At 38.7% G+C, this 24141-nt stretch overlaps 1 protein-coding gene across 2 annotated transcripts; it reads right to left on the bottom strand.

The window, feature by feature from the left end:
- Positions 1-8329: 8329 nt before the first annotated feature.
- LOC121992539 (transcription termination factor MTERF8, chloroplastic-like) lies at positions 8330-23008 on the bottom strand. Of its 2 annotated transcripts, none has more exons than XM_042546998.1 (2): positions 21754-23008; positions 8330-8457 (listed from the first exon to the last, which is right to left on the bottom strand). In XM_042546998.1, exon 1 carries the CDS (start codon positions 22946-22948, stop codon positions 21755-21757), a length of 1194 nt encoding a protein of 397 aa, XP_042402932.1. In that variant the 5' UTR covers positions 22949-23008; the 3' UTR covers positions 8330-8457; position 21754. The 2 variants fall into 2 exon arrangements, with proteins under 2 accessions (XP_042402932.1, XP_042402931.1); XM_042546997.1 differs by lacking the exon at positions 8330-8457 and adding an exon at positions 21398-21673.
- Between the last annotated feature and the right edge of the window lie 1133 nt (positions 23009-24141).

The following is a 24141-nucleotide window of genomic DNA, read 5'->3' as shown; positions in this document are numbered from 1 at the left end:
ATAGTCTAACCTTTCTACTTGGCTTAACCCTTTTGCTACTAGTATGGCTTTATTTCTTACTATTTCACCCTTATCATTCTGAAAACCCATTTAGTGTCAACTATGATTTTTCTCAGGGGTTTAGGTACAAGTTTCTAGACTTGGTTTCTCTCAAATTGGGCTAACTTCGCTTGCATTGCTAAGATCTAATCTGGGTCAGGTAAGGCTTGTTCTATAGTCTTAGGTTCAATGTTAAAAATAAGGGCTATCTGACTTAGGTTCCTTTAGGATGATCTAGTTCGTACTCCTAGGGTTATGCCACCCAAAATTTGATCATATGGGTAGTTGAACTTATTCTTGAAGGTCTTGTTTCAAGATCAATAATTGGTTCTTGTGATTTTTTAGATTTAGTTTAAATATCTTCATGTAATGACCCGCCTCCTACTGGTCTATGACTGCGAGACCGGACCGTTACATTATGCTGTTGCTAAACTATTCTTAATGTGCAGAAAACTGAACAAATTTAAGATTTTGCTAACTAATACAATTTCTTGGTTCTGCCTATGCTAAGGGGTGCATTCTAAGGTATACATGGCATATCCTACATCCCCTAAGGTCAAGGAGCTGAGTCACCAGGTTTCCTAGTCGAAACCCAGCTTCCCAATCGATTCCAATTGAACTCAATCGATTGATAGCTACTGGATCGATCCGTTGATCGACTCCAGTTGCTACTGTATACAGAAACTTCATTCGGATCGATCAGCAGGTTGATCCAGACTGGTTGATCGATCCACTAATCGATTCAGCGCGTTACTGTGCATGGAAGAATTTATGGATCGATCGGCTGATCGATTCAACTTAGTCAATCGATCCATTGATCGATCCCAGACCTCTCTGTTTGCTACAGAATACGAGTGGATCGATCGGCAGATCGATCCAGAAGCTTACTGTTCGTAGAACAAGTTGCCCAATCGATCAGCTGATCGATTGAGGAGCCTCCAATCGATTGGCTGATCGATTGGGGTTTCTGATTTCGTATCAGGAGTCTGATTTCAGCATTGTTTCGTGCTCAAATCACATATATCAGTTCTAAATGGCTGGGAAACCATCCTAATATCAAATAACTAGTATTCCAAGCATGGCATCGTACATAATTCACTAGTTCATGACATTTAACATACTAAGGTGCGGAATAATAAAATGCTAGAGAGTTCTAATGCTCAAAACAAAACTTGCTGGATGCCTAAGATCTTTATTCCAAGTTCCTGCCCACACACATCTTTGTAGCATTGTCCTCCAGCCTCCGCTAATCCATCCTTCCTTTACCTTTATCTGCAATATAAGGAAAAGAAGTATTTGTAAGCTCGAGAGCTTAGTAAGAAACCATCTACCTCACAAAACATGCATACGATGTAATTTATGCTTTTAAAACATGCTATTTGAAATATATGCTGAACATGTTAAAGCATGGCATACTGAATTTACTAACATGTATACTAAAACACGTCATCAAACTAATCATGGAATATCATAAGGAAAGAGCTAAACTGAAACATAAACTGAGCTGCACTGAACTAAGCTAATACTGAATTTAAATCATATTCACATAACTGTCGTGAGTTTCTGAAAGCTATTTATCATAAATAGATGAAAATACTAATCATGCTGCTGAGGGGCCCGACAACTGTACTTGCTATGCGCGCATCCCTAACTAGACCCGGGGTTGCAAGTCCCTAATCTAGTAGGGTTTACTTGGTTATCTAAACCTAGGGACGACTATGGGAGCCCAGCCCAAGGACAACTGAAGTCCAATACAGTGCCACTGAAAAATAAAATACTGATTTGTAGCTAATATACTTTACCTTGCTCTTACTAGGTTATCTGAACCTAGAACTAGGTTATCTAAACCTAGAGGCGACTGTGGGAGCCCACCCCTTGGACCGTAGTCCCATAAAAGCTGTAGCAAGACTAACTGTGCTATGAAATGCTTCTACTGCATTTATCTAAGCTATTGGAATGCCTATAGGGGCATTTTACTGAGCTAAGCATTAAAGCAAACACTTGGTGTGCACTAATTCACACCCTATATACTGAAAATTCTGCCTATGACTAGACTAATGCATAAAACGTACGAAAAGCTACTTATACTGCAGGTGAGGGGTTTCTTACATCCTACGCTAGTTTTCCTTACGATCTGATCGCTAGGTTTTCCGGAAAAACAATCTTCTCGACGATCTTCTCGCGTCTATGCGTTCTTCTCGCGGAGAGGAGCGTCCTCGTACCTTTGATGTTGCTGGAAGATACTCCTATGGCCCTAGGGATGGAACCCTAGGTTCTTCCTTGGACTTGGGCGCCGAGAGGTGAGGAAGGGAGAGGGGCGGCGTGACTAGGGTTGAGGGTAAACAATTGTCATTAAAACAATTCTCCACTTAATAATTTTCCTATTTATATTATGTGGTTAATTCACCCAACTTAAATATAAATATAATTGATTCCCTTTTCTTTCAGCACGGCCCTGCTGGGTTCACTTGGTCACTAGAGTCATCACTAAAGCATAAGGTCTAGTAGGTCTCGGGTTCAATACCCGCGTAGGCTATTTTACGCTTCTATTTATTTTTGCTACTTCCGCTATTCTAAAAATTCCATAAAAATATCCTAAAATTCCAGCAAAATACTAGGATATTTATAAAAGTATTCTAAGAATTTTCGGGTGTTACAATCCCCCATACCTTATAAAAAGTTCGTCCTTGAACTTAGAATAACTCTGGGTACTTCTGTCTCATATTTGCTTCTGTCTCCCAAGTTGCCTCTTCTGCTGTGTGATTTTGCCAAAGGACTTTTACTAATGGTACTTCCTTGTTCCGCAATTTCTTAATTGCTCGGTCTATTATCTGAATAGGTCGACTGTCATAGCTGAGGTCTTCGCGGACTCGTACCGACTGGGGTTCAATCACCTGAGTGGCATCTGGGATATGCTTCTTCAGCATAGAGACATGTAATACATTATGGATAGCTGACATCTCCTGGGGTAGCTCTAGCTCATATGCTACTTTGCCAACTCTTCTAGTGATAAGGTATGGTCCCACATATCTGGGACTTAATTTGCCCTTCTTCCCAAAATGCATTACTCCCTTCATGGGAGCTACTCTGAGGAACACTGAATCCCCAACTGAAAACTCTAAGGGTCTGCGCCGTGTATCAGCATAGCTTTTCTGGCGGCTCTGAGCTGCCGTGGTATCTGCTACTAGATCTGTCTGAAGTTCTAGTTCCTTCTGTTCACCACTCTCGTACCAGCAGATTGGAGATCTACACCTCCACCCATAGAGAGCCTCGTAGGGTGCCATACCGATAGTGGTCTGATAGCTATTATTGTATGCAAATTCTGCTAAACTTAGATATTTGCACCAACTTCCTTTGAAGTCTAGGGCACATGCTCGGAGCATATCTTCGAGTACCTGATTCACCCGCTCTGTCTGACCATCTGTCTGAGGATGGAAAGCTGTGCTAAATTTTAACTTAGTGCCCAATGCTGACTGTACACACTCCCAGAAGTGTGATGTGAATCTGCTGTCTCTGTCTGAAATGATGATCCGTGGGACTCCATGTAATCTAACAATCTCCTTGAGATACAACTGAGCTAGCTGTTCCATGGAGTAGGATATCCTGATAGCTAAGAAGTGGGCTGATTTAGTCAATCTGTCGACTACTACCCAGATGGCATCAAAACCATTCGTGGTTCTGGGTAGTCCCACTATGAAATCCATAGAAATATCCTCCCACTTCCATTCTAGAATCTGGATAGGTTGCAGAACTCCTCCTGGTCTCTGGTGCTCTGCCTTGACCCGCTGACAGGTCAGACAAGTACTGACATATCTAGCGATGTCTCTTTTCATCCCAGGCTACCAAAAACGTTTCTTTAGGTCTTGGTACATCTTGGTGGAGCCAGGATACATCGCATAAGGAGTCCTGTGAGCCTCGTCTAAGATCTTCCTCCGTAGTTCCTCCTGATCTGGAACACAAAGTCTGTCACCAAAATATAATGCCCCACTACCGGGCACTCCGAACTCTCCACTTCCTGATTCTGCTAACCCTTGCTTGATTTTCTAAATTTCAGGGTCCTGTTCCTGAGCTGTCTGGATGTCACCAAGCAAGGTGGATTCTAAAGTCATAGTAGAGAGCTGTCCCACTACAAGTTCGAGACTGAAATCTGTGATCTCCTTCTGTAGGGGCGGTGACATGGTTGTTAGAGATAGTAAGGTAGCACTGGACTTCCTGCTAAGTGCATCTGCCACCTTATTGGCTTTTCCTGGATGGTAGAGGATGTCTATATCATAGTCCTTGACTAGTTCGAGCCATCTGCGCTGTCGCATATTCAGATCCTTCTGAGGGAAGAAGTACTTCAGACTCTGATGATCTGTATACACTCTACACTGAGCTCCATACAAGTAATGTCTCCAAATTTTGAAGGCGAACACAACTGCTGCAAGCTCAAGATCATGAGTAGGATAGTTCCTCTCATAGTCTTTGAGTTGTCTGGAGGCGTAGGCGATCACCTTGCCATTTTGCATCAGTACTGCTCCTAGTCCCAATTTAGAGGCATCGCTATAAATATCAAAGCTGTCTGTGTTTTCTGGTAGAGTCAGAATGGGTGCACTGGTCAGTCTTCTTTTGAGTTCCATAAAACTATTCTCACAGTCCTCTGTCCACTGAAATTTTCTATTTTTCCTGGTAAGAACTGTTAGTGGGGAGGCTATCCTGGAGAAGTCCTCTACGAATTTTTTGTAATAACCTGCCAATCCCAAAAAGCTTCTGATTTCACTGGCGTTCTTGGGTCTTTTCCAGTTACTCACAGCTTCTATCTTACTGGGGTCTACCATGATACCATCTTTGGAGATGATGTGACCCAGAAAGGCTACCTGATCGAGCCAGAATTCACATTTCGTCAACTTGGCGTACAGCTGGTTCTGCTGAAGGGTTTGCAATACTATCTTCAGGTGCTCTGCGTGTTCTTCCTGAGTTCTGGAATAGATAAGAATGTCGTCGATGAACACGATAACAAACTTATCTAAGTATTCCTTGAATACTCTGTTCATGAGGTCCATGAAAGTAGCTGGAGCATTCGTTACGCCAAAGGGTATGACTAGGAACTCATAATGTCCGTATCTGGTCCTGAAAGCTGTCTTGGGTATATCACCTTCTTTAACTTTCACCTGGTGATATCCCGATCTGAGGTCTATTTTAGAGAACACTGCTGCTCCCTTTAACTGATCAAACAGGTCATCTATTCTGGGAAGAGGATACCTGTTCTTAATCGTGACTTGGTTTAGTGCCCGGTAGTCTATACACAGGCGCATGCTCCCGTCCTTCTTCTTCACGAACAATACAGGCGCTCCCCACGGTAAGTGACTAGAGCGTATGAAGCCCTTGTCGAGCAGCTCTTGCAATTGCTCATGAAGTTCTTTCAGTTCGGCCGGAGCCATGCGATAGGGTGCTTTGGAGATGGGATTTGTACCGGGTATGAGTTATATCTCAAATTCTATCTCCCTGTCTGGTGCTAGGCCTGGTAATTCCTCAGGAAAGACTGCTGGGTAGTCACATGTGACTCGGACCTCCTCTAGCTTTCGATCCTTGTCCTGACTGGTACTGACTACATGTGCTAAGAATCCCATACATCCTGAATCCATTAGTTTCTGTGCTTTCAGAGCTGAGAGAAATTTCTTAGCCTTCCTCTTTGGTTCACCGATGAACCTAAACTACACTCCTGCTTCGGGTTGGAATACAACGCTCTGTTTACGGCACTCTATGGAGGCACCGTACTTCATCAGAAAGTCCATTCCCAAGATGACGTCGTAGTCAGCCATATCTAATACTATCAGATCACCAAAAAACTCTCTGTCTGCTATGATGATCGGCACTGCTCGGAGCCAGTGCGTGGACGCCATAATCTCTCCCGAAGGTAGCGTCGTCAAGAACTGACTGCTGAGTACCTCTGGAGGTATTGCCAAGTTTTCGGCGAATACCCTGGATATATAAGAATGGGTTGCCCCAGTATCGAATAAGACAGTTGCACTTTGCTGTAAAATACTAATCTGACCTGTAACAACTGTCGAGGCATTCGCTACGTCCTCTCTGGTGAGTGAGTAGATCCTCACATTCGTCATGGCTGAGGGGGCTTCTAGTCTGCCCTGGCTGATGGATGGACCGTCTAAAGCATCCTGCATCTGGTGTAACTGGGCTGGCTTGACTTCGTACTAAATCGGCTGTGGTGGAGGCAAGCTAGTCTTGTTTAGGCATTGTTTAGCCATATGCCCCTCCTGGCCACATTCGAAACATCCTCGGGTGCCCTTGCGACAAACTCCTGGGTGAAATTTTCCACAAGTGGAACACTTGGGATAGCTGGGTTGTTTACTAGCTGGTCCTCCTTTTGGGTAACTCCCTGGTTTGCGTTTGTTGCTGGAGTTCCCTTTCCAGTTAGAGCCGTGGGAGCTGTGGCCCTGGTGTTTCTGAGTACATGAGCCTCCTTGGCCTTTCGACTCTGAGAGGACTTGCTTCTGCTGTTTGATACTGTTCTGGTAATGCTCGGTGGTTAAAGCACTGCTCACTAGTTCTTCTGTAGTCTGCGGCCTACGGACACCGCTGGCTACATTCATTGCTATTTCCGGCCGTAACATCTTGAGCATCAACCGAACTCGTTCCCTTTCAGTGCTGACTAGTTCTGGGCATAGACGAGCCAGTCTGTTGAATTTCGTCACAGCCTCCTCAACTGAAAGGTTGCCCAGACGAAACTCAGTGAACTCGTCGTAGTGGCAGTTTGTGACCCGCATGTGAAAGAACTCCTCGAAGAATTATTTTTCGAAGTCAGCCCATGTCATCTGATTCACTGGGCGCTTCTCTTTAACTTTCTCCCACCACATACGTGCGTCTCCTGTCAGACAGAAAGAGGCGCACTTCACCTTCTCATGCTCTGGCCAGTCCAGAAGCTCCATCTTACTCTCCAGTGTTTTGAACCAGGCTTGAGCATCCCATGGTTCACTGGTGCCTGAGAAATTCTCTGGCTTGATCTTCTGCCACTGGATCAGATAGGCTTCCCTCATTGCCCCTGCTGCTGGGGCTACTGGTGTTGTAGGTTGGACTGGTGGAACCTCTATCACTACTCGAGTTGCTAAGTTAGGCTCTGGGGTGGCAGTGGGAGTGTTCTGCTGGTTAGCCCTTAAAGTAGCTATCTCCTGTTGCTGTTCAGCTAATTGCTGCTGTAACAGAGCCACTACTGCTGAAAGGTCTGGAGGAGGCACTGAACTGCCTGCCTCGTGCTGGGGCTCAGTGGCTGGTGCCCTTCTAGCTGGGCGTCCTCGTGCCATTTCTAGAGACATAGAGGACATACATAACTAATACAATCATAATTGTGTAATTACTGTTATCATGTTAAATACTATCATAAACAAACATGCTTTAGTTATCTCTAAACATGAAACAAAAAACATAAGTAAAGTGAAAGATGTTCTTAGTTGGAAGCTGCAGGTTCAATACTGATGTGTGTGTAGGAAGTATGAAACTTTGCTCTGATACCACTCTGTAACGACCCGCCTCCTACTGGTCTATGACTGCGAGACCGGACCGTTACATTATGCTATTGCTAAACTATTCTTAATGTGCAGAAAACTGAACAAATTTAAGATTTTGCTAACTAATACAATTTCTTGGTTCTGCCTGTGCTAAGGGGTGCATTCTAAGGTATACATGGCGTATCCTGCATCCCCTAAGGTCAAGGAGCTGAGTCACCAGGTTTCCTAGTCGAAACCCAGCTTCCCAATCGATTCCGATTGAACTCAATCGATTGACAGCTACTGAATCGATCCGTTGATCGACTCCGGTTGCTACTGTATACAGAAACTTCATTCGGATCGATCAGCAGATCGATCCAGACTGGTTGATCGATCCACTGATCGATTCAGCGTGCTACTGTGCACTGAAGAATTTATGGATCGATCGGCTGATCGATTCAACTTAGTCAATCGATCCATTGATCGATCCTAAAGCTCTCTGTTCGCAACAGAATGCGACTGGATCGATCGGCAGATCGATCCAGAAGCTTACTATTCGCAGAACAAGTTGCCCAATCGATCAGCTGATCGATTGAGGAGCCTCCAATCGATCGACTGATCGATCGGGGTTTCTGATTTCGTATCAGGAGTCTGATTTCAGCACTGTTTCGTGCTCAAATCACATATATCAGTTCTAAATGGCTGGGAAACCATCCTAATATCAAATAACTAGTATTCCAAGCATGGCATCGTACATAATTCACTAGTTCATGGCATTTAACATATTAAGGTGCGGAATAATAAAATGCTAGAGAGTTCTAATGCTCAAAACAAAACTTGATGGATCCCTAAGATCTTTATTCCAAGTTCCTGCCCACACACATCTTTGTAGCATTGTCCTCCAGCCTCCGCTAATCCATCCTTCCTTTACCTTTATCTGCAGTATAAGGAAAAGAAGTATTTGTAAGCTCGAGAGCTTAGTAAGAAACCATCTACCTCACAAAACATGCATACAATGCAATTTATGCTTTTAAAACATGCTATTTGAAATATATGTTGAACATGTTAAAGCATGGCATACTGAATTTACTAACATGTATACTAAAACACGTCATCAAACTAATCATGGAATATCATAAGGAAAGAGCTAAACTGAAACATAAACTGAACTGCACTGAACTAAGCTAATACTGAATTTAAATCATATTCACATAACTGTCGTGAGTTTCTGAAAGCTATTTATCATAAATAGATGAAAATACTAATCATGCTGCTGAGGAGCTCGGCAACTGTACTTGCTATGCGCGCATCCCTAACTAGACCCGTGGTTGCAAGTCCCTAATCTAGTAGGATTTACTTGGTTATCTAAACCTAGGGACGACTATGGGAGTCCAGCCCAAGGACAACTGAAGTCCAGTACAGTGCCACTGAAAAATAAAATATTGATTTGTAGCTAATATACTTTACCTTGCTCTTACTAGGTTATCTGAACCTAGAACTAGGTTATCTAAACCTAGAGGCGACTGTGGGAGCCCACCCCTTGGACCGTAGTCCCATAAAAGCTGTAGCAAGACTAACTGTGCTATGAAATGCTTCTACTGCATTTATCTAAGCTATTGGAATGCCTATAGGGGCATTTTACTGAGCTAAGCATTAAAGCAAACACTTGGTGTGCGCTAATTCACACCCTATATACTGAAAATTCTGCCTATGACTAGACTAATGCACAAAACGTATGAAAAGCTACTTATACTGCAGGTGAGGGGTTTCTTACATCCTGCGCTAGTTTTCCTTACGATCTGATCGCTAGGTTTTCCGGAAAAACAATCTTCTCGACGATCTTCTCGCGTCTATGCGTTCTTCTCGCGGAGAGGAGCGTCCTCGTACCTTTGATGTTGCCGGAAGATACTCCTATAGCCCTAGGGATGGAACCCTAGGTTCTTCCTTGGACTTGGGCACCGAGAGGTGAGGAAGGGAGAGGGGCGGCGTGACTAGGGTTGAGGGAAAAGAATTGTCGTTAAAACAATTCTCCACTTAATAATTTTCCTATTTATATTAAGTAGTTAATTCACCCAACTTAAATATAAACATAATTGATTCCCTTTTCTTTTAGCATGGCCCTGCTGGGTTCACTTGGTCACTAGAGTCATCACTAAAGCATAAGGTCTAGTAGGTCTCGGGTTCAATACATGCGTAGGCTATTTTACGCTTCTATTTATTTTTGCTACTTCCGCTATTCTAAAAATTCCATAAAAATATTCTAAAATTCCAGAAAAATACTAGGATATTTATAAAAGTATTCTGAGAATTTTCGGGTGTTACACTTCATCATCTTCTATGTTTCTAGAATTAATATTTTTTGTATTTTGATTAATGTTTTCATTTATTGAGTTAGGTAAGTTATTTTCTTCATCAAAAATCACATTAGTTATTTTTTCAACTTTTAGGGTATTGTTGTTATAGACTCTCTAAGCCCTACTGGATGTGAAGTATCCTAAAAAGATTCCTGGGGTTAATTTTGAGGTGAATTTTCCTAAGTAGTCCTTGGTGTTTAGAATATGAACTTTACACACAAACACCTTTAAATAATTTAAGTTGGAGATTTTATTATAATATATTTCATATGGAATTTTATTCTAAAATTTATTGGTTAAAATTCTATTTTGAATGTAACAGACTGTATTAATTGTCTCAACCCAGAATTAATTATTTAAGTTATATTCATTTAACATAGATCTAGCGGCTTCTTGCAGGGTTCTATTTTTCTGTTCTACTAGACCATTTTGTTTGGGTGGGGGGGGGGGGGGGTCTTAGGGCATGAGTACTCATATTTGTATCCATTAATTTCATAAAATTCAGTAAATTTATGATTTTCAAATTCCCCTCCATGATCACTTTTAATTCTTTTAATTTTAGTATCTTTTTTCATTTTCTACTAACTTGCAAAAGGTTTTAAAGATTTTGTAAGTTTCATCTTTTAGTTTTTAGAAATTTTACCCAAGTAAATCTTGAGTAATATAACTAAGCAATATTAATTTTTGCTTAGTGACTTGGCTCCATGTGAATCAAATAGATCTAAGTGTAGGAGCTCAAGTATTGAGTTAATTCTATTCAGGTTGGCAAGCATTACAAATTATATTTTCTATAAATTTTAATTTGGGTAAACCTCTAACTAAACCATTTTAACTCATATTTGAAATGAATTTGATATGAGTGTGTCCCAGTCTTTTGTGCCACAACTTAGTTTCCTCTTGTTGTGTCAATAGACACTTTAGTGAGGAGGTTGATAGGTTAATTGTATAGATGTTCTTTTGCATAATTTCCTTAAGTGTAATTTCAAGATTTTTAACATTTTTAATTAAACAATTAGAGTTTGAAAATGTGACTTAAGTACCCTGAGTCACATAGTTGACTAATACTAAGTAAGTTAAAATTTAGTTGATCAACCAATAAAACTTTTCGAATGTAGAAATCGGAACTCAGTCGGATATTACCTGTTGTGATTACCTTAAGTGTTTCGTCATTGCCGAATGCAGCTAACCCTAGGTTCTTGAATTGTAATTTAGTGAATTTCAATCAGTCTTCAGTTATGTGTCTGGAGCATCCACTATCTAATATCCATTGATCCAAATCTTTATGTTCCTACACAAAGTATTTGATTTGGTTCAATTTGACGAATCAAAAGATAGTTTGATTGAAATCAACTCCTTAATATTTCATCTCACCCAGTCTAAATTATCAAACATGTTAATCCTATGGGTGATTGTGAGATGGTTTTATGTTTAGTTGAATTTATTAAGTCAATTAGTTTATTAAGTTTAGTTAAGGATTAGTTAGATTTCTTAATTTATTAGATTGATTCATTAATTAGTTTAATTTATTAATTAGATTAGATTAATTAATTAATTACTTAATTGATTAGATTGATTCATTAATTAAATTAATTAGATTAATTACTTAATTGATTAGATTGATTCATTAATTAAATTGATTAATTGTTTAGATTAATTAATTAGTTAGGCTAATTAATTGATTAGGTTGATTAGTTGTTTAGATTGATTAATTGTTTAGATTGATTAATTATTTAGGTTAATTAATTGATTAGGTTGATTAATTGTTTAGATTGATTAATTGTTTAGATATTTTATTTTAAATTTTATCTAAGTCCATCTCATGCTTTTCTAAATTATCAATCAGAGAACCTTATAGGTTTTTGTGAGATGATTAATTTTATCTTTGATTTAGGTTATCATCTAAGGATTGGTTTACATTTAAGTTAGATTCAGGTTTTACAATCAGTCAATTAAATATTCATTTCAATGATTGACTTCCAGATTGTGGTGAGGCATTAGACCTTCTTCGGTATGAGATCATCCACCACTTCTAGACAAAGCCTTTCAAAGAAATTGAATATTTAATTTTCTTTTTGAAGCCCCTAGGTCTAGCTAGTCAAGTGTAAATCACACCTAGGTCCTTATCTATCCTAATCTAATCATATATAAAGAAAGCAGTAAGGCAAGCATCAAATAAATTTATTTATTTATAAAAATAATTTTTCTATTGACTCCCCCTGGATCATAACCTCGATAGGATCTATCAAGGTAGTGGATTTGACCCTTGGGGACCCAATATTGATCAAGTCCAACTTGATTAATCAAGTTTGACTTGGGGACCCATGCTTGGACTAATTTTCTATTAGTTATATTTACAAGTGATAAATAAGACTTGTATTTTCGTTTAGCCTTAAATCCAAGTTCGGATCGGTTGTAAATGGTTCTTTGTTTTTCAAGAATCAAATCAAGATTCTTGGAACCCAAGGTGAATCGTCTCAACGTGTCCTTGAGTTCTTTAACTTGAGTTTTCAAATTGAAATTTTCTTTCTCAAGTTGTTGGACTTGAGTTGACCTTCCAATTTGGACTGGCTTAGTCAAAGGACTCAATTTAGTCTCCTTCTTAAGGATTGTTACCTCCTTTTGGAGTGACTTGACTCGGAGGTTGTATTTGACTAACTTACACCTAAGATAATTGACTAAATTATGGAGTTTATTTTAATTGAGAAATTCTTACAGTGGGTTTAGGCCCTTCAGAAACGAATAGGGATTTGTGGCTTCTCTCGGATTCAGCTTCTGACTCGCTCTCAGATTCGGATTCATCGACTTGTTCCCGAGCCGTAAGTGCAAGGAAGCTCGTCTATTCAATCTCTTTGTCAGAATCTTCTGAAGAAGACTCATCTCATGTTGCTTACAGTGCTTTCTTCTTCCTTTGCTTCTTTACTTCCTTTTGGTTTGAACAGTTGACTTTGATATGTCCCTTTTGGTTGCAGTCGTAGAAGGTTACTTCGAACTTCACTTTTGGACTTGATTGTACCTTCTTGGATTGAATCACGTTTTTGATGTCCTTCTTGGTGAATCCTTTCTTCTTTTTGTAGTGTTTGTGTACTAGGTTAACGATCTCGGCTATGATCCCATTGTCGTCATCTTCTGAGTCGGGTTCATCTTCGACTCGGATTTAATCTGATACTTATTTCTAGCCTCCTTTGTCTTGCTTGTACCTGCAACCAACGCAATACTTTTCTCAGCCGAGCGTGTATTAATCTGTTCGTGTAACTCAAATTCTGAAAATAGTTCATCTAACTTAATTGATGAAAGATCCTTGGATACCTTGTAAGCATCTACCATGGATGCCCACAAAGTATTCCTCGGAAAGGCATTGAGTGCATACCTGATTATATCGTGGTTTTCTACCTTCTGACCGATTGCATGAAGACTATTCAGCAGGTCCTGAATCTGTGCGTGAAGTTGGCTAGCCAACTCACCTTCCTGCATTTTTATGTTATATAATTTGTTTAAGATCAAATCATGCTTGCTTACCCTAGTGTCGGAGGTGCCTTCGTGTAGTTCGATCAGCTTCTGCCATAGTTCTTTTGCGCTTGAGAAAGGACCGACTCGGTTCAGTTCTTCTTTTGTCATCCTGCATTGTACCATCTAGGTAGCTTTTGCATCAGCCTCGATTATTTTTCTTGTCGGTGCATCCCATTTGTCGCACGGGAGGAGGACTCCATCTTCAGTTGGATAAGAAAATCCGGTCTAGATAATTATCCACATCTCGACTTGCGTCTTGAGGTGGTATTCCATTCGACTTTTCCAGTATCCAAAATCGTCTCCTGTGAAGAGGGGCGTGCGAGCAGTGCTATATCCCTCTTGGTAGACCATTAAAGATCTACACATAAAAAAAAAAACTTGTTCCAAGACTTTGTCTTGGATTAGTAGTGTGGGATTAAGAAATTAATATGCGAACTCGAGTAGTGTTGCACCAGTTTCGAGAAAAAATTTCGATTGTAATAAAAATAGATCGAAATGTGATAATTTTACCAATTCTGATTGACTCCGAAAATTTAAAAATTATCACAAAAAAGAAATGCTTGAATGGTAGTTTCACCGATTCGAAGCGACCCCTCTCTGATACCAATTGTAAGATCAAAAACGCTAGAGGGGGTGAATAGTACTCGTGGATAATTCATTCGTTAGAGTAAAACACGCAGCGAAAAAATAAAAATAATACTCGAACACCAAGAGTTTACTTGGTTCGGAGCCTGTGGCGACTCCTACTCTAAGGACCACACTCGTTGAGTGTTTACTTTGGGAAATCACTATTAATTCAAAATATTACAACTTTAAGTACAGTTAATTAAATGTAGTAATATACCAACGACTAAGATTAGTAAACTTGAAGCTTCTGGTCATCGGAGTCGAGTTACAGCTTTATCGAATCATTCTTTTAGCAGTGAGTAGTAGAAGGATGTCTGAAAACAAGTGTCTCTTAGCTGCTGCTCAAACCAGGCTTAAGTAGCATGTTGAGGGCACCTCCAACCACATGGAGGGCGCCTCTAAGCCCGCTGAAATCACAACGTCGATAAGCTCCTGCATCTTCTCTACTTATCCGCCCGAGGACACCTCCAAGCTCCATGGAGGGTGCCCTCCATCCAGTGTCTAGGGCGCCTCCAAGCTCCATGGAGGGCGCCTCGCGCCTTGCTGCGAGGCTATCGACCAAGACACCCAAGGCGCCTCCAAGCTCCATGGAGGGCACCTCGGGACTGTTCATTTGAGGCTTTTCTTTTACAATTTCCTTCCTGCAAGACATATTAGTCTACAAACAAAGTATACCCTGCAAAACAAAGTTAGTACAATAAGATTAATAGAAAGTTATTTTGACAGTCTCCGGACTGTCCGATTCTGAGTTCGGATTTCACCTCCGAAAACCCTAGGTCGAATCGATGCCGATTGTTCCCTCACCGGGGAATGCGTCCTTACCTACTCCACTCAGGAGAGTTTACATGTTGCTAGACCGGTCCTCCAGACAGACTGGACTTTTGTTCAGTGCCCGAGTCTCCAAGACTTTCTGCTAGACGTTCGCTCCACAACCCGTCCAGTCTTTTCACCTGGTCTGCGACCACCAGGACTTTCAACCTAGAGTCTCCGACTCTAGGATTTTGCCCGAAGCGCTCAATCCGTCAAGACTTTTCACCTAGGGTTACCATTCCCTAGGAACTAGGGTTACCATTCCCTAGGATCTAGGGTTACCATCCCCTAGGGGTTTTCACCTACCTAACCGTAGTTAGGACTTTTGCTAAGTACACTTAGGACTTTCCTGCAATCTCATTCAAACTCAGGTTCGATTGTCGGATACTTCCCGTACCAACACATACACCATCAACTACATTTATAATCCTCTCATCATTGGACTCAAAATCAGCATCTTCATTCTCCTCCTCCGATGTATCTAAATCCTCATCAAATTCTCTAATGGGGACGTTCCTTGCACTCCTTATTGGTTGTAGCATTTCATCCGCTCCCGAGGCCTCCGTCACCATTCTCCAAGTAAGTCCCAAACCTGGCTCGACCTCATCTTCATCACCACCATCAAGCCAACCTTAAGCTTCACTAGATTGAGAGGATAAAAGCAAATTTCCACCCATTTCTCTTTTACTCTTTTTCTTCATAAGATTGGTGTTGAATTTGATATATACAAGATCATTTAATCTTAATATCTCGAGCCTATTTCTGTTCTTAGTATGCATCTAAACAATTAGAAAATTATTAAAAATAATAAAAAGAAAGAATATATAACATAATTTATGAATTACTACTTACCCTTTCAAATTGAATCCAATTTCTTTCACACCTCGATGAACTACTTATTAAAGATAGAAATCACATTGTCATTTTTTGTAAGTTTGGAGTGTCGCCACCATAATTAGACCACCGTCCAACTTAAAAAAGTAAAGAAACATATAAATAAATAAATAATAAATCCAAAAATAAGTAAAAGAGACATGTATGATACTGAATAGAAATAAAGAAAAGAGATATACCTGAATCAAAGTCATAGTACACATCCACCTTCTCATATGTTGTGACCGCCATTTTTCATCCAAAGTTTCCATATTCACTCTTATACTTCAACAATTCATTATTAGAAATGGTAGATTATATATCCTCATCAGTAGGAAAAATTCTCTTAACACAATTTAAAAACTCATTCAAAATATTGATGTCATTTTGTATGCTTGGATCTTTGAAGTAAAAAATTAGATTCAATAAGCAGCATAATGCAAAGGACTATCAAGTGTATCTTTAGACTTCTCATCAATAATTTTCAAAATAGGGATGACATTTTCTTCTTTCGTGAAAGTCTTTCTAATCTCTTCCATGACTTTAAGTGCACGCTTTTTATCACCGTCAACAAGACGTAAAACTTTCACTAAAGGGGTGAAAATATTCAAAGTCAAAGAAATATCATTCCAAAAAGAGATACTTGTTATCGTCGCCTCTACTGCTTTCCCCTTCACACTACTCCTTAATTTTGAGTTGATCCACTTCTCAGATGTAAACATAAGTCTCAATTGATCTTTCTTGTCTTTGAGACTTTCCAATGTCAAAAAAAAGTAGCAAATCTAATCACCCTGGGTCTGATAATATCCCTCTTCTTGGTATATTTCCTCATAATAGCCAAAGTTCTATGATGTGCATAGATGAATATTGTTAGAGCCTTTGCTTTTTCAAGTATTATGCTAAACTTGAGTAACTTTCCAATTGCTTCAAGCATGAGGTTGATTGTATGAGTCGCACAAGAGATCTAAACAATTTGAGGTTGTGTAACCTTTCACAACTCCGTGGCTGCCATATTGTTTGTCACTATTTGAACCACATGTTGAGGGTCGATTTCATTGATGTATTTTTCCACAAACTCAAAGATATAAGTCCCGATCTGTGCCTCCATAGATTCTTTAGTAGAACCAAAGAATGAAGTACCTAGTTTGCAATTAACATATAAATTTATAATGCTGCTCCTCTTGCTATCCGTCCATGCATCGGTCATAATTGAACATCCATTTTTCATCCACTCTTCTTCATGCTTTTCAAGAGATAATTTGGTTCTCTCAACTTCTTGTTTCAAAAGTTGCTCTCTTAGAAGATATTGACTTGGAGGTTTGTAGCCCAGACTGAATTGACCAACCGCCTCTACAAATTGTCTAAAGCCTTGATTATCAATTGCATGAAAAGGAATCTCTGCCTTATAAATCCATCTTGAAAGGTACTCATGTACATCATTTGTAAACCTTAACTTTAATGCATCATTTATGTTTTGTTGTCTTGCCTTTGTTGGATCGATTGCAAATGTCTACTTATTAATAGGCCCAAGGTGCTTTGATTTTTTTTAGAAGAATCTCCCTCCACTAGACAATCTTCATCTTTTACATCAATACCTATATTTACTTCCATCAACTCTTCTTTTAGTTCTTCCACCCTTTCTTGCTTCTTATTCTTGTTATTTTCAAGATAAGCTCTTATTCTTCTTTTTTTTTTTGTCTTCCTCAAATGCTTCATTCGATAAACTCTGATAAGCTTCTTACATAATTTGCGTGTAATCTAATCTCTTTTTCCTTTGCAATATTGTACCCCATAATCCCAAACAATATCATTAGACTTCCGCTTCAATTCCACCTCCGGTTATTTCTCATTTTCCGTCATTAATATTCAATAATAAAAAAATTAAGAATTAAAAGTTAGCACAACAATTTAATATAAATATTAGTAAATTAAATATATAATAGACTAATAGTTAGGTATATGTGATCACTGCATTTAAGATTTTTTTTATTTTTTTATTTTTTTTAGCTTGTACGTATGTCATTTAGGATTTTGCCTTTGGGTTAAAAGGTTGGATTATGACATTAAGCACAACAAAAATTTAAACTGAAAAAATAGTTATGTGTAGACGGGATATGCGGTGTAAGTTAAGTTTTAATTAGGTATATTTAAATTATATCAATCATAAGCTAGGAATTGATTAAAATTATTAATATAAGGTATTTGATTAAATCTTAAGTTTAAAAATAAAACAGAATAAAAAGAAAAGCCCTAGCCCAATTTCTGCTCCGCACGAGCACGCACGACAGACACTCGTCGGACCCGTTGCACATGCACGGAAGCCTCACTGGCCCAGGCAACACGCCCGGATGCTGTCGCCCGTTGCCAGGCTCGGGCGACGCGTCAGGGCTTGTCGCCAGACCGCGGTGACGTGTTCGTACCCTCGTGATGGGTCTAGCGAGGCATTCTTTGCACAAGCCTCCGAAGGAATCTCGAAGAAACTTTAAAATCTAGGTTTTTGTAAACCTTACCTAATGACAGCGACAGCGGCGGGCGATAGAGGAGGGCAACAGCGGGAGGAAATGGCGGGCGGCAGCTATGGGCGACTGGCGGCAGTAGCTACGAAATGACTACAGGAGAAAGGAGGCAAAGGCAGGAGGCAATGAAGATGATGATTTTTTTTTAACCTACATTTTACCCTGCCTTTTTAAGGTCACCTCCGACAAAAACGGGGTGGATGACCTCCGCCTCTTGCCTAGGCACTGCCTAGGTGGCCGTCTGCAACACCATTTAGAACATTGCTCTTTTCTAACCTCACTTGTCCTTTCTTAAACTAGTCCATTTCTATTTGGTTCTCAATCATCCAAAGTTTGCATAGTCCCATGAGTTCATTCCCGCATTTTGACCAAAAAGTGCTAAATTTCATTCAATCTCAAAAGAAATTAAATGCTAAACATGCTAGGTGGGTTGAGTTCCTCCAAGAGTATGATTTTGTTCTAGAACATCGTTCTAGCGTGGATAACAAACCATGCACTAAGTCGTATCGTCGCCACATGCATGAACATGACTATAGTAGGGTTTGATCATCTCAAAGATGAATATACTACCTGTCTTGATTTTGGAATAATTTTTCAAACTATCCAAAATGGGAATCGTCATGATTTGATAGACTTTGTGATCAAAGATGGGTATCTATTTAAAGACACGCCTTTGCATCCAGGACTTCACTTAGAGACTTTCTTATTTGGCCTAATTGGACATTTTGGAAAAGATAAAACAATTACCTTGTGTTAGATAGATAGATTTTAGTAGCCCTTATGACGACGAAATTTTGCCCGAATTGTCTCACAAAGTCACACATGTCAAATGACAAAGACCACTAATCAAAATACATACCCCATGAACCTTGGAAAGCTATTTGCATAAACCTTGTCTTAGGATTACCTCGTACCAACCGGTGTCATGACTCAACATGACTGAATTTTAGTAGTAGATCAATTGTCTAAAATGACACATTTTATCTCATGCAATAAAACAAATGATGCATCACAAATAGCTAAAATGTTCTCTAGGAAAGTCATCTAATTGCACGAATTTCCCATGATTTTAGTGTCAGAAATATAAAGTTCATCAGTTATTTTTGGGAAATCTACAGAAGTTATTTGGGACTCAATTTAAATTCTCTTTTACATTTACTGATGGTCAAACCAAGGTTGTTAATTGCAATTTAGGAAATTTATTAAGGTGTTAAACGGGTGAAAAATCAAGTATTTGGGACTCAATCTTGCCCCTTCCAGAATTTGCTTACAACAATTCGATAAATCGATCTATTGGTCATAGTCCATTTGAAATTGTGTATGGGTCAAAAGTTCGTCAACCTATTGACGTGATTCCCTTACTTGCCATTTCTCCTTCCGAGTTAGAGTTTTACCGAGTCAAAGAGAACCATGCTGATATTAGGAGGGAAATTGCACTGAGTAATGAGGCTTATAAATTCAAGCTAATGCACATCGTAAGTTCAAGGCATACAATGTAGCGGGGTTATGTACTTATCTACATTGGCCAGAACATTTTCCTAAAAACTCCTTCAAAAAAGTTCTTGTTCGCTTCCTCTACATTTCAAATTGTGAGAAAAATTGAGACTAATGCATATGTTGTTGACTTACCTACTCATTTTAACATTAGACCAATTTCAATATTGAGGACTTACTACCATATGGGGGAACCTTCCAGCCCTCTTCTGTCTTTTTGATTTGCCTACAAGTAGTATATCTACAACACTTACTACCATATCGGGGAACCTTCCAGCCCTCTTCTTTTATCTTTTTGATTTGGCTACTAGTATTATATCTACAATGTAGACCATCACCTAGTGATCTCTCCGAGAAGCACTCATCAATAGTTGGGTCATTGAAAAGGATTTTCATAGATTGATGACACGTGGATCACTGAAGATGAACTTCGAACCCTCTCCCCCAGGCTTCCAGATAGGGGTGAACATTTGGTTAATTCGGTCCATATATTAATCGAATTAACCGAAAATCGATTTAGTATCGACTAACCGAATCAAATCAAAATTTTACTAAAACTGAATTAACCGAATTAGTTATTTCAGTTAACACCGAATTAACTAAATTTATTTAAAATAATAATAAAAAAAATTTATACAAAATTAATATCAAATTAACCGAATACTTATCCCTATCTCCAAAAGAAATGGAACAATAATGACTTGATCCAGCTGAAGAGGCGACACTGCCTTGAACCAATCAATATGACAGACTCACTTTGTCAATTCATCTTCTCACTCGACTCGACGGAGTCAAGTTTTCTAATCTTCGGTTAGGGAGAATGACACTGTCAAGAATTTAATTTTTTAAAAGTTGTCTGAATTGTTAAGTTTTATAATTAGTTGGGACTTTTTTAAAAGTTGCGTTTTCAGAAAAACCCATTCATTAGAAAAATTAGAGTTTTTCTGTTATAAAATAAAGAATAGATTGTGTTCTCAAACTATCAAAAACATTAGGATCTCATATATTCTTTATGTTTTGAATTAATGCAATTTGCAATTTCCTTTTCTCCGGATGAGAATTGACAACTTTCCTCTAGATGAGAATTGACAACTTTCCTCTAGGTGAGGATCATATCCTTGTTCGATGTGCTGTGCTACAAAGCAAAGCACTTAGAGGGACAAAGAACCAGAATTAGAATACCATTATTTATTATTATGCTCTGAATATCAAAATAATAATAATTATTTATAGTTGGCAAAAAGAAAACTAACTCCCTTAAAAATAGTTGAATTTTTATTATTACTATCATTTTATCTTTAATAGTCACATTTATGGCCACAAATCTAAAAATTAATTGTCTATAAAACTTCTAAAGCAAAGTTCCAACTTCTATCTTTCTCCAATTTACTTCATTTTGCAATTTAACCTTTGAAAAATATCTTTTTTTTTTCATTATATGAGAACTTAAAAATTCCCTAGATATATAAGCAATTAAGGGAAAAGAAAAAAACAACCTTATATATATATAAATATATATAAATTATTATGCATTTTAAAAATAATTTTAAATGAGTTAAAATTAATAAACTCTGCTAAAAAGTCAGCAAGGTAAGATAAAACATCATTAAAATTTATAAAAGTAATTTGACTCGAGTTAATTCATATTGCAAGTCACAAACTCAAAGTAGTGTAGTGTTCTACAAGAATACAGCTATTCAGTATCAAACATGTACTACCATTTCAATTGACAAAAAATTCAAGAAGTGTTCAAAACAATTCAAGAAGTGTTCATAAAGGAAGGATGTCTCTTGCAGTAACAATTGTCTAACATGGCAAGTGATGAATCTGAGAGCTTCTAGCTCAATTGACACACAAAACCAAGATCAATATCCTGTGAATTGTTCTTATCTTCATGCATATTGACATGCAAAAACAAGACCATGATTCTGTGAATTCTTCTTATCCTCAGGCTTGTTGGCATAAATATTAGCTTAGAGTTTGACAAAGGAGAATCTATTCGGTGAAAAATGACAACAGGAATGATAACTTGCAGGGGAAAAAATGACTTACCTCATTGAAATCCAGAATCAGAAGCATTACAGTGGCTTAAGTTTGCATAGAGTTCACTCAGATCTGGATACCTATCCTTGTAGAGGGTAATGTACTTCTCTACGAATTTGGCCTCAGTAGCCATTATGTATGTTGTTACTTTGTAATCACTTTCACAGTGCCCCCTGGACTTCAAGGTTGCCAAGATCCGGTGTCTCGGAATCAACCTTCTCTCCAAGCTCATTATCAATAGTACTGGACGTATAGCGATGTAAGAAGAAGCATATCCAGCCTCATTTATCAAGAACTCCATTGTTCTCTGCAAAGTCATCGAAGACTTTAGCGGAAAGGTAGGACATTTATGGAATGCCGCAACAAAATCATTCTCTGACCACCCAAAGCTCCGGAACAACTCCATTTGCATCTTGAACTTCTCTGAACTGACTGTAAAGAGTGCACAAAGAATGCGATGGAACATCTCTGATGTCCGAGGCACTCCCAAGTCCTCTGCGCGACTGATCAAGGACTTCAAGAAATCAGCATTCTGTGCCACAATCTTTGGACGATTCCGCAAGATAGAGGCAAGCTTTGGGCCGTCCAAGCCACATTCCCGAAGTAACTCAAGGTTGGGCTTGATCTTATTCTCAATGCTGTACGTAAGAATCCCTCGGTTTGTCTTGATCAACTTCACCAGTGCATCCTTGGAGCTGAGAAGGCCTTGCCAAAATTCGATCTTAGATACAATGCGTTCGTGTTTCATTTTGATGGTGGAGGGATTCGACCTGACGAGGTTGACGATGTCGGATGGGGAGAGACCAAGATCTTCGAAAGCTCGAAACCTTGGGGCAAATGCCTTCTCTACGTCCAAAAGAAGACATTTGGGGAACAAAAGTAGGAGCCTTTTTGTTGATCCGTCATCGAAGCCGTAACTTTTGAGGAAAGCAAGGATGGAGTCCGGCTGCTGCCGGGATTGGATGCCCTTGAGAAGCTTCGAGGCCTCGGTGGCTTTCTCCTGGTCGAAGCCACATGAGTTGACGAGGTACTGGGCCATGAACATGTGCCTCCCAGTGATGGATGCGGCGGCAACAGCGGCGGCGGCGGCGGCCGAGGCCGAATAAGGTAAGACGGCGAAGAGCAGGGCAGCATCGTGGGGGCGAGGTGAACGCGTTGATGACACAGTTTGGCAAAAGGAGGAGAAGTAATGTAGCCTCTTCATCTTCTCTCCTTTGGAGATTTCGATTTGCTCTGCCCCCAAAACCCTAGCGTGTTTATATTGTTCCGGGTTATTTTCCAAATTTTGTCATTTATCCTCGGAATTTGATCATTTACATTTTATCCACTAGTTAAATTCGTCCAGCAACAGAAAGTTAGGCAAAAATCAAAAAGCGTCTAGAATTCATAAAAAAAAACTGTATTTATTAAAAAAAATTAAAAGACATCCCACTAACTTCTGACACAAAAATTTAAGTATTTCATTTTCATCAAAATTATTATATGTAAAATATTATTATATTGAAATAGTTTTGTCAACTTTTTAAAAAAATTTAAATTTTATCAAAATTACTTTAAATTAATAAAAAAAATAACATTAAAATACAAGTGTTTTTTTCACTCAACCCTAAATCTTAAATTTAAAATTATAATCCTAAATTTGAAATACTTATATTAAAATATTTTTTTTACCAATTTAATCAAAATTATTTTAAATTGATTAAAATTATTTTAAAATAATTATAGTAATTATTTAAATAGTTACTATACAGTTGTAATAAGTATTAAGTACTGTACTATTACAATAGCATTATATTAACTGTTAAATGCTATGTGCTGTAGCAATTGATAGATGCTATAATAACACGAGAAGTAAAGATATTTTTAGGTTAAACAATATAAAAGGGTGCCTTTTAAATTTTTTAACAAGATTTTTTTTACTATTTACATAATTTAGAATGTCCATTTAATTTTTATTTTAAAAAATTTGTGAAAATTATTTTTCACCACTCAAATTTACATGTTTTTTCAAAAATAGCGATAGATTTGAGATCATTGGAATGTCCGTCGTTTGAAAGTACATCATCTTATACCCCCAATTACTAACAGTACTTTTCATCTATAATAAAATAAAATTACGTGAGACTACACACTTTCAATCTCTTCCCATTGCGCGGCTGCACCCCTATTAGATTGAAAGCAAATATATAGTCACCATCCATTTATTTTGTAAAATTGGAGCAACATTGGTAAAGATCATGCAAACCATAATTGAACTCTAGTGTAAAAAGGATTCTCGAGTGATCCTTTAGATAATCCAAGGGCTGATTCTACACCTTCAAGCATCTCATTTGCCACTCTCTCTTCTATTGCATTAGGTATGTTTTCCTGTATGAATATTCAGATAAGCTTACATTG

The sequence above is a fragment of the Zingiber officinale genome, chromosome 6B (genome assembly GCF_018446385.1).
Source record: "Zingiber officinale cultivar Zhangliang chromosome 6B, Zo_v1.1, whole genome shotgun sequence".
NCBI lineage: Eukaryota > Viridiplantae > Streptophyta > Magnoliopsida > Zingiberales > Zingiberaceae > Zingiber > Zingiber officinale.
This window is presented reverse-complemented; position numbering and strand designations above follow the sequence as displayed.